The sequence below is a fragment of the Ranitomeya variabilis genome, chromosome 3, assembly GCF_051348905.1.
Source record: "Ranitomeya variabilis isolate aRanVar5 chromosome 3, aRanVar5.hap1, whole genome shotgun sequence".
Lineage (NCBI taxonomy): Eukaryota > Metazoa > Chordata > Amphibia > Anura > Dendrobatidae > Ranitomeya > Ranitomeya variabilis.
Genome location: NC_135234.1, coordinates 120,858,356 through 120,870,375, shown reverse-complemented (window position 1 = coordinate 120,870,375; position 12,020 = coordinate 120,858,356). Strand labels below are relative to the sequence as shown.

The window sequence follows — 12,020 nt, the reverse complement described above, 5'->3', positions numbered from 1 at the left end:
TATCAGGAAGAGAATTGTGGACTTGCACAAGTCTGGCTCATTCTTGGGTACAATTTCAAGATACCTGAAGGTGCCTTGTTCATCGGTACAAACAATTATATGCAAGTACAAGCAAGATGGGAATATCCAGCAATCATACCGCTCAGGAAGGATACATCTTCTGTGTCCCAGAGATGAATGTGCTTTAGTCCAACATGTGCATATCCTACCAAGGATAAAAGCAAAAGACCTTGTGAAGATGATGGCGGCAGCTGGTAAGATTGTGTCAATATCCACAGTGAAAAGAGTACTCTAACAACATGGGCTGAAAGGTCACTCTGCCAGGAAGAAGCTATTACTCCAAAAGAAACATAAAAAAGTCAGATTAATGTTTGCAAATGCACACAGGAGCAAAGACCATAATTTTTGGCGGCATGTCCTGTGGTCTGGGACTTTTTGGGCATAATGACCATCGTTACATTTGTAGGATAAAGGGAGAAGCTTGGAAGCCTAAGAACACCATCCCAACTGTGAAACACAGGGGTGGCAGCATCATGTTGTGGGGTTGTTTTGCTGCAGGAGGGACTGGTACACTCCACTAAATAGATGGCATCATGAAAAAAGATTATGTGGCAATACTAAAGCAACATCTCAAAACATCAGCCAGGAAGTTAAAGCTTGGGCGGAAATGGGTCTTCGAAATGGCCAATAACCAGAAGCATACTGCCAAAATGGTAACAAAGTGGTTTAAGGATCACAAAGTCAATGTTTTGGAGTGGCCATCACAAAGCCCTGATCTCAGTTCTATTGAAAATTTATGGGGAAAGCTGAAAAGGCAGGTGCGAGCAAGGCGACCTACAAACCTAGATAAGTTACACCAGTTTTGTCAGGAGAAATGGGCCCAAATTGTGATCAACTATTGTGAGAGACTTGTGGAAGGATATCCCAAATGTTTTACCCAAGTCATTTAAGGGCAATGGTACCAAATACTAACGAAACATGTGTAAACTTTTGATTTTGCAGTAAGTAGTAAAAATGTCTTAAAACATTCTCTCATTATGGTAATCCTAATTGACTTAAAACAGGAAACGTTTATTCTGATTTCATGTCAGATATTGCAAAAAACATGAATGTGTCTTTTTATATAGTGTATGTAAACTTCTGGTTTGAACTGTATATAATAGCCCGGTTCTCCTCTACTAAAACCATGCACTTTTTAATCTCAACTGTATAACTGATAATAGTTAATCCTCCTTTTCTGGCCACCAGGAGTTGAATGGAGTGGCAGGATACACATGAACCCTGCCACCACATGCAAGTCCATCACACTTGCCTGGTTTCTAAGGAATCCCCACATGTACTTATGCTGGCTAATAGATGTAAATCATTCAGCTGCGGCGATGAAAACTAAATCTCCGAGCACTAAAGAATACTCGGAGGACACCCGAGCGTGCTCGGGAAGTCTCGAGTAACAAGTATACTCGTTCATCACTACTCTTCACTAATTAATACCTCACACTATGCGCCCATCCAGAATAACTTTTAAAAATATTTTTCCTTGGTAAATAATCACTAGAGATCTTAATTTGGTGGAGAAAGGGTACAAAGGGTTTAAATCAAATCTGTCACATCCTGTATTTTATGGCAGCATCTCCTACAGAGGAGAAGACACTGAGTATATATAGTTTTCTATGATTTAATTTTATATTTTCATCTCAAAAGTTGATAAAGGGAACCTGTCACCATGAAAATGCCGTCCAATCTGCAGGCACCATGTTTTAAAACTAGGGTGAGCTGAGCAGATTGATACATAGTTTTGTGAGAAAAAATTCAGTATAAGGCCGATGTCACACTTGCAAGTGCAAAGTGAGAAACTCGCACAAGTCTCTCACTTCAATACCTGACACTGCCGCCGGCACTTGGGACCGGAGTGTTCAGCTACATAGAAATACAGGCAACTTCACACTCCGGTGCCGAGAGCCGGCGGCAGTGGTTTTAACGCGAGAGACTCTCGCGAGTCTCTCGCATTGCACTCGCAAGTGTGACCCCAGCCTATCCTCAGTTTTCATCATTTAATCCTCTTCTCTTTCTGGGATTTTCAGTCCAGCCTAAGGTCCTATCAGTGACTGACCACTTTCTTTGCATAAGTGTGCATAGAGAGACAGCTGTCAGTCACTGATAGGACCGCCCACCAGGCTGAAAATCCCAGAAAGAGCAGACAAAATATAGTTAAAAACTATATATCAATCTGGGCATCTTGTCCTGCATTTTTGTGGTGCCAGGTTCCCTCCAATGTTTGGCCAGGAATTACAGAGACTATAAAAAAAAAATTATAAAAAAATCACACAGAAAGCAAGAAACAGTTGCTAGCCTACAATTTCTCACTAGTTAATATTGCTCCATTCCTTCTGTTTTCGTGATAGCAGACACTGTAGATGAGGAGCCAGCAGACTCATTACAAGATCTCTACAGGGCCCTGGAAAAGGCCAGTTTGTCCCCAATTGGAGAACAACGTCTTTCAACCAAATTGGAGTACAAGAAGTCTTTTATAAAAAGATGTAGTGATCCAGTAGTCAATGAAAAACTTCACAGACTGCGAATTTTGCAAAGCACTTTAAAGGTAGGAAATTAGAAAAGAATTTGTAAGCGATCCTTGGGAAAGATATTAAAGTGGCAAAATTTTTATTTTTTTTTAAACCTAATTGTAAATATAACAAAGATACAGGGCAGTTTTGTTTGTAAGAATGTGTTGTTTTTATCTGAGTATTAAACATAAGTTTATTTCTGCTTATTTATATTTAGTCAACTATTAAATCGCATAACATTTTGTACGTTATGCGGCAGAAAAATTCCCCCATTAAATGAATGTGGCGAGTGTCTGGTCATAGGCATTCATAGAAAAGCCGTATTTTTCGTAACAGCTGGGAACTTCCAAGTTGCTATCGTAACCCAATTTGAAGACATCGTCTCATGAGAGACATTGTCGTATCCAGTGGATATGCTGTAAATGTCCAATGAGTGCAGGTACAACTTTTTAGACCTGCACCAATTTCCAGAATAAGGGTCCCCCAATCCCATATCGGGCGACATGTTACCACCACTAGTTGGAGAGCTGATGGCGTATTCACAGGTATAAAAGTTCTGAATGCAGCCAAAGTAAATTGCCAGAAAACAGATCGGGGGACCCCTAATTTGGAGACAGATGTGGGCAAAACTTTTAACGAAGCCCAATTGCTAAACTGATTTTTAGCCATCATTCCTTTGAGTGATTTTTGTGCATGACGAATGATCTACAGACTATTATTTTAATAAATTAAACTGAAAAAAAATTTCTTATTCACCATGCTCAGACATATGCATATATTATTCAAAAAGTACAAGCATGAAAGCTGCGGTATGTTTAAGGCGCCATTTGAAAAAATACATGGCCAGTCGTAATAACACTCGGCAGCAATCTTTCAATCTTTGGACCACAAAGCCTATTATAGGGTGTCTTAAATGATTGGGGATGGGGTCCCACTTATTAAGACGCACTTGTGCTTTCATTCCTTTGAAGTTTTAATTACAGACCGTCGTCCCAATAATGAATGCTACAGTCAGCAGCTCTCTAGCTTTACAACTTGTGTATAGAAGATAAAGTTTAGGACTAGTACCTCACTTAATGGTCTGAGTGCTACATGTCGAGGACAAACTGTGGTAATATTTCTTAATTCTCTGGCAGACTTTTATCAATTTTTTTATGTACATGGCAATAGAATATTTCATTTTATTTTATTATTGCTCTGTTCATAAAACATTTTGCATCCTGTTGAAAGGTACATCAAATTTATATTATATTATATCAAATTTATGGAAAAAAAATCTGTATATATCTTTGTCATTTACTAGTAGCCTTTAGTTCCAGTTCTAGCTGTCCAAAGGAAGTTGCCATTAACAAGTGCACTTCTGGAGATCTCTTGCACAAATGGATAGGACTCCTGTACTTTTTTGTTACTTCCAAATACTCCAATAGGCTGCCCTTGGCATCTACAACATGGTCTTAGGCATAAACACATTGCCCCGATTCATCAAGACTAACATTGCTCACACCAGTCTTGATGAGGGGGCATAGTGGAGTGAGACGCTCCTGATTCATTAGGATGAGTGTGCCTCTTAATGATTCGAGTGCATCTGATAAGTGGGGTGCACTTATGTGCCCCTCCTCATAAATCATGAACTTGACAAGCAGGTGCTGCTACACCCTGTCATATCCCGTCCTGCTGACAAAAATCAAAAGTTGCAAAAACTGTTCACGTCAAATTGTTTTACACTACAATTCTGGCGTAACCACTCTGATGAATCGGGGCCATTAGGTGGTTTCTCTTAGACTATGCGCCACTTAGCATTTCTGTTGATACATAGAAGCAGAAAATGTAAAACATCATGTTTGGACAGAGGCACCTTACAGTTGCGTACTATGGGATCTGTCAGTGTCCATCGTTTTCCGTGAAAAAATAGTGCGCAATGCTGCACTATTTTTTTTCAGGAAATATCATAATACATGCAATTGAAGCTCCAATCAGATGGAAATCTCGCTTACCCCCCAGCGGTCAGTTATTAATGCAGGGCAGCCTGCAGTTATTTGATCATCTGACCATGGATGGATGTGTCTACCAGAGTTGGAACTTCTCTTGCACAGCAGCTCTCTATTCTGACTTATAAGGAGTTTCCAGGTGGGTAGACTCCCTCTATGAACTTAATATGACCGAATAGGCCATCTTTGTCATGACAATCATTTCACATTCTGCTGCATGCCATGAAGGCAGCCTGAAAAAGGTGTCAAAGGACAGTCAAATGAATGAAGAGGTGACACAAAAATTCACCAAAATTGTATATAGTGTTGAGAGTTATCGTTTAAAACACCACTCCAGCGTTATTATTTATTTAGCTACCAAGTGATATAACTAATGCATGTTCACTGCCCATAGTAAAATACCAGCTGTCATCTACTTCTCTTATTGGCATCACTCCGGTTGTCTTCTGGTGGCTGTGACCTGCTGGATCGCTCCAGTGTTTTCCAGACGAGGTCACTTATCCATGTAAGTCTAGGGGCCAGAAAAAGGTTGTTATAAACTTGCATTTGACCTGTGACTTCCCATCTGTTAAAAGCTGAGGTCACAAGATGGTGGAATGGGACCAGAGTGGCGTTGGGAACAGCTGAAGATGGAGGCTGGTAACTTTAAGGGTATGTGCACACGTCCGGATTTCTTGCAGAAATTTCCTGAAGAAAACCGGAAATTTTCTGCAAGAAATCCGCATTTTTTTTTGCGTTTTTTTCCTGTTTTTTTCGCGTTTTTTTAGCATTCTGCAAGCGTAATTAGCTTGCATAATGCTAAAGTTTTCCAAGCGATCTGTAGCATCGCTTGGAAAACTGACTGACAGGTTGGTCACACTTGTCAAACATACTGTTTGACAAGTGTGACCAACTTGTTACTATAGATGCTGCTTATGCAGCATCTATAGTAAAAGATAGAATGTTTAAAAATAATTAAAAAAATAAATGGTTATACTCACCCAGACGATCTCCTCAGCGGCGTCCGTTCCTATAGATGCCGGTGTGGTTCAGGACCTGTGATGACGTCGCGGCTTGTGATTGGTCGCGTGAGTCACATGAGCGGTCACGCGACCAATCACAAGACAGTGATGTCATCACAGGTCCTGAACCACACCATCTATAGGAACCGAAGAGAGAGCATGCACCGGAGAGGCGGGAACACTTCAGGGTCCATCAAAGGGTGAGTATAGGACTATTTTTTATTTTAATCCTTTTTTTTTGACCAATTATATGGTGCCCTGTCCGTGGAGGAGAGTCTCCTCTCCTCCACCCTGGGTACCAACCGCACATAATCTGCTTACTTCCCGCATGGTGTGCACAGCCCCGTGCAGGAAGTAAGCAGATCAATGCACTCCTAGGTGTGCGGAATCCCTGCAATTCCGCATTTTTTAATGAACATGTTGCTTCTTTTTCCGCGATGCGATTTTTTTGCGGAAAAAATCGCAACATTTGCACAAAAAATGCGGAATACCCTGTAAATAATAGGAGGCATATGTAAGCGTTTTTTTCGCGTTTTTATCACGTTTTTATAGCAAAAAAACGCGGAAAATCCTGAACGTGTGCACATGGCCTCACACTAGGAGCAAGGTACTTACACTCCCTGACAGAAGTTGTCGCTTATCCATGTTATGTAAATAAAAGCTTATAACCTGACGTTAGATTCATCCATTGGTTGTATAAATTATTCTTTTGAAAGTTGAAACCCTCTGAAATGTGGTTTAGGTTAAGAAAATAAATTGGCATCAATGCAGAAATATTGATCAGTTAATGGACACAGAATGGTCAGATTTTGGCAAGACAAAAGTTTTGTCGCCTGGTCATATAATGCACCCAATCCTAGTTCACATCCTCACCTGTACTCAGTAAATGATTGGTTAATTAGTGTGTGTATAAAAAGAAACCCACCAACCCAGACCTTCACTTGAACTGCAAGTTGACCTCTGACAACATGCCAAAAATCCACCCTGCGACCAAAGCCTGGGTTATCAAGAGGCTGAAGACCAGATCCACTGCAGAGGTGGCTGGCACCTTTAATGTGTCTCAGCGTCAAGTACAAAGAATTAACAAAAGATTTGAAGAGACTGGAGATGTGTTTGACAAGCCCAGGTCCGGCAGACCCCGCAAGACAACTGCTCAGGAGGAACGTTTGTTGGTTAGAAAATCCAAAGCAAGCCCCTCTTCCACTGCAGCAAAGCTCCAACAGGCCTTGTCACCTCAAGTCCCTGTGTCAACTAGAACAATTTGTAGGATTCTGTCTCGAAATGGCCTCCATGGTCGAATCAGTGCCCAGAAGCCAGCACCAGACAAAAGGCAAATAAAAAACCGTGTGGCATTTGCAAAGTCCCACAGCCTGCTAAACAGATGGACACTGGAAAAGTGGCAGATGGTGGATTTCTCTGATGAATCTTCAGTAGAATTACACTACAGCCGCAGCAAATACTGCAGGAGACCTACTGGAACCCGTATGGATCCAAAATACACCCAGAAAACAGTTACATTTGGTGGTGGAAAGATCATGGTCTGGGGTTACATTCAGTATGAGGGTGTGCGAAACATTTGCAAGGCGGAAGGCAATATCAATAGCCTAAAATATCAAGAAGTATTAGCTACCTCTTATATTCCAATCATAAAAGGGGTTAAATTCTGTAGCAGGATGGTGCTCCATCTCGCAAAAAAGATCAAGGTGCTCAAGGACTGGCCAGCCCAGTCACCAGACATGAACATCATTGAGCTTGTTTGAGGTAGGATGAAAGAAGAAGCTTGGAAGACAAAACCAAAGAATCTAGATGAACTCTGGGAGGCATGTAAGACTGCATTCTTTGCTGTTCCTGATGACTTCATTAATAAATTGTATGAATCATTGTTGTACCACATGGATGCAGTCCTTCAAGCTCATGGAAGTCACACAAAATATTAAATATGATTCTAATAGCACCACAACTTCATTCACCAATGTTATGCAACATATATTTTAAGTTAATTATTTGTTTGAATATCACATTACTTTCTGTGGGCGACAAAAATTTTGTCTTCCAAAATCTGACCATTCTGTGTCCATTAACTGATCAATATTTCTGCTTTGATGCCAATTTATTTTCTTAACCTAAACCACATTTCGGAGGGTTTCAGCTTTCAAAAGAATAAATTATACAACCAATGGATGAATTTAATTTCAGGTTATAACCTTTTATTTACATAACATGGATAAGTGACATAACTTCTGTCAGGCAGTGTACGTTATTGATGACACTCCAGTGCTGAAATAAAATTAAAAAAGCTGAATTAGTGCTTTACTTACACATGAACATTGAAGTTATGTTGATTATGCTATGTTTTCGTTTCTTAATAATAATGATTTTTTGACTGTTCTTGCATTGATTTTTTTTTTTTTAGGCCAAAGAAGGAGAAGTAGCTATTATTGATAAGATTCTGGAAAATCCAGATTTGACATCTAAAGACTTTCAAGAATGGAAGCAGCTATATCTTGACCTTTTTTTGGACATCTGTCAAAAAAGTGACGTAAAGAACTGTGAAAGCGTTTCTTCTGAAGTGGATGCTCTTATTCAGTCTCTATCCCTCACGCATTCTTATATTGAAACGCATGTATAATTGTTGTATCCTCTGAATCTGCTCTGAACCATGGAAGTTTTTTTCTAACTGAAATGATCCTGAATATCTGCAAAGTCTAGTAATATATATTTTAATGTTGCTGACTTATGTGGCGTAAGCATTATATTGCCGAGATGCCATTGTCTTATTTTGGCATTTGTAAATTTTTAATGCTATCAGTGCTATGCTTTGTGTTATTTTTGTGGTAAAAATGAATAAATATGTATTAAATATGTTGGTCAAGCTTAGGGCTTTATATTTGAAACAAAACTAACTTTTCTATGACACAAATTATTTCTGGGTAAAAAAAGTATACTGTTTGGCAAAAGAATAAAAATAAAACCTTTTTATAACCAGATAAATATATATATATAGGAAATGTAAAAATGCCTCAGATAGAAAATATCAAATGCTGTAGTTGTATTTTTTTTAGATTATAAATTAAATTATATAATGACAATTAAATTTATAGTACAAATTGGTTACTGTTAAAAGAGTTGTCCTAACCTAGAAAATTGTCTTCTATTCCCAGTATAGGTGATAAATAGAGGTTATGAGAACTGATCCTGAGAACTGGGCTTTGAAGTGCCTTGTTTGAATAGAGTGGTGGACGCAAATACCGGCCACTGTTCGATTCATTGTCTGCTGCAGGAATTCCAGAGATGGCTAAGTGCTGGACCTCTGTAAGTGCCACAGATAGTGTATAGAGTAGTGGCACACATGCCCAGCTATCGCTCCTTTCAAGTAGGGCACTTCAGAGCCCCATACCCCAGAGTTCAGTTAATTGTCATTTATTCTGTGGATAGCCAATCAACGAGCTTAGTGGGGACAATTGGTCTTGAGCTCTGTTCACAGAATTAGTTTGGCTTTTATTATTAACAAACTGTTTACTACTATGGCGGGTGTTTTATCAGTTTATAATGAAAACCTATTGACTTATATTGGGGTCTTTAAAGGCGATATCCAGGCTTGGAGTTCAAGTATGCAGTTACTTTGTGAATCCTCACAGCATACACAGTGCGTGCTGATGGGATTCTCTGGAGCGGCCGGCCACGTGACTTCAAGTATGCGATTTGCATACTTCTGGACACATTCCGACTAGACGTGTCCAGCCTTGCTCAATTCATTTGTATTGAGTGAGGCTGTGCACGTCTAGTTGGTATTTTACCAAATGTATGCAAATCACATGCTTTTGGTGCCGGGATCGAAGAATCCTGGCATTGCAGTCACATAGCATTAATGCATATTTGAACCCTAAGCCTGGACAACCACTTTAAAGGGAATCTGTCACCACATTTGACCCATCTAAACTATTAATATGGGCATGCAGGCTATAGAATGCTGAAAAAAAGTCCTACCTGTGTGTCTCATATCAGATGCCTTGATGCTGAGAAATCATCTTTTATCACTTTATGTAGATCACCTTTTCCTGGCTATGGGGGGGATGCTGCCAGGAAGATAACTCTGCCTCCAGAGATTATTTTACATGAAGGTGAGTTACCTGTGTGAGACAAGTAACTAACACAGAACAGGAGGAATTAAATTTGTCATCTTGCAAACATTTTTGCTTCTCTCTCAGCTCTGCTGTATTGCAGCAGTATTGCAGCCCTGAATGCCTGTGAACTGGAAACTGAAGCTGAGAGGAACCTGCAGATGTGTGAGGTATAATCACACACAGCTCTGCAGAGAGCAGCAATTACACATCACACTGGTATCTCCCCCTTTTATTTAAAACAAGCTCTGGAGGCAGAGTTATCTTCCAGGCAGTGTCCTCCCCATAGCCCGGAGAGGTACCGTAATTTATATAAAGTGATAAGAGGATTTATCAGCAACAAGTCATCTGATATGAGACACACAGGTAAGACTGTTTTCAGCAGATTATAACTTGTATGCCCATATTTAATAGTTTAGATAGGTCAAATGTGGTGACAGATTCCCTCTAAGGGTTTCTCAAGATCCAGTATTTTGATGGCAAGGATAGCACCATCTGCAGCACTGGCAAAAGTACTGGATCCTTTGACAGAAATCTACTAATTCATAGATGTGAACAGAGCTTTAAAGGGAATGTATTATTAGAAAATTACCTATTTTTTTTTAAATCAAGTTTTGGTGATATTTTTTTTTCTTCACGATGTATGTTTTTAAAAAAATAATTGTAATTTAGCAGTTTTCATACTGGACACTAGGGCTATTTAAGGTTCATACTTAATGTCATTTCAGCAAGAGTTTTCAGAAGTCTCTTTATCATCATATGCAGGATTACAATGACAGGTATCACATCTTTTCACAGCTGATAACACAGGATCAACCAATTACAATAAGTAATGTCACAGTTCCTCTGGTCCTCCTCCCTACACCATGACCTCTGCACATGCTGATTAGATGCTTCAGTACAAAAGATAGGGTCAGAGTCGGCCTATTGCTGCTAATGTACATGTGGATCTCCTGAAACAGAAAATATGAGTCTAATAATGCCCCAGTGGCCAGTTTGAAAACTGCAAGATTTCTATTTGTGTTATTTTTAATACAGATTGTGATATGGAAAATAACACACATAATTAAAAAAAAAAATAGAATTAACACAAAAGCCTGATTTAAAGAATAGGTAATTTTTCGGATGATACATTCCCTTTAATTGGAATATACTCTGGGAAATCTATTTGTTGTTACAACATTAGCCATAATACTCAGAGAGAGTTATAACAGTGCCAGGATATTTCATATTGCTAGAAGACTACCTCCTGGAATGTGTCCCATCTTATTTATGTGTTGTCCATAGTGACAGCACTGTCAAAGATGAAGATGGATTGTTTATCAGGTTAAAATGACACTCGCTTCTTTTTCTCCAATTTTAGTTTCTAAATTATTTGTCAGAAATAATTCTTAGGAGAACCTGTTTCTGTGAAACATTTAGTAACAATTTATCAGCTGGCTTTTCTCTGCCTGAATGATGACTATTATGTATTACAAAGTAGTCACGATGCAGTTTTATTGGCTTGATTAAAATCATGCAGTGGGTAACTTTACCTTTTTGACCGCGTAAAATAAACCTTCTGTTTATGCAGCATGTTGCCTTTTAGACAAATTACACAAGAAATAGATGCTGTTTTGAAATATATTTATTCTTTAAAGTTTGTATTGTGTATGCAAGTTTTTCCAGGTACAGTATGACCCCAGGCACACAGGCATATTAGAGGCTTTGCACCTCATTCGTATATGTAAGGTATGGCTCAAAAACACGATTTACTCACTTACGACCCCAGCTGCTTGTTCCTCCTGCTGGCCAGGTCCCCCTACAATCTCTTCTACTCCCTATCTTCCGGCATTGACAGTGCATGACCTCTGCTGCCATTCCATGATCGTAGTGTTTACTAAGAGCTCATGCAGACGTCTGAGAAATTCAATTTCAACACGCACTGTAATGCTTGGACTGTCCCTTGGTCAACGGACCTGAACTAGTTCACCTCCTATACAGTATACCTGTTTGGCTGTCAATTTTGGGCCCCGTAGACCAGAGGTGTCAAATTACATTCCTCGAGGGCCGTCAACAGGTCATGTTTTCAGGATTTCTTTGTATTGCACAGGTGATAATTTAATCACCTGCACAGAATGATTCCAGCACTTTGTGGAATGCTAAGGAAATCCTGAAAACATGACCTGTTGGCGGCCCTCGAGTAATGCAGTTTGACACCTCTGTCGTAGACAGTCCGTATATTGTGGTCCATGTTCTAGCTCGTCTGCATGAGTCCTAGCACTTCACAGGCCACAAGTTCACTGTAGTGGTCACAAGGCAACAACGTTTCCAGGATGTACCTTGGGATTCTATTATTGTACCTCA

The 12,020-nt window shown here is 39.6% G+C and overlaps 1 protein-coding gene across 11 annotated transcripts in view; it reads left to right on the top strand.

The window, feature by feature from the left end:
- CNKSR2 (connector enhancer of kinase suppressor of Ras 2) overlaps positions 1-8,415 on the top strand; it is a 547,735-nt gene extending 539,320 nt beyond the window's left edge. For 5 of the 11 annotated variants that reach the window (XM_077294612.1, XM_077294609.1, XM_077294611.1 and 2 more), the window contains 2 exons: positions 2,403-2,599; positions 7,967-8,415. In XM_077294612.1, the coding sequence (XP_077150727.1) occupies positions 2,403-2,599; positions 7,967-8,182 (413 nt within the window). In that variant the 3' untranslated portion in view covers positions 8,183-8,415. The remainder of the gene's footprint in view (positions 1-2,402; positions 2,600-7,966) is intronic. The other 6 variants (XM_077294618.1, XM_077294620.1, XM_077294619.1 and 3 more) reach the window with 2 other exon arrangements.
- Positions 8,416-12,020: the final 3,605 nt, after the last annotated feature.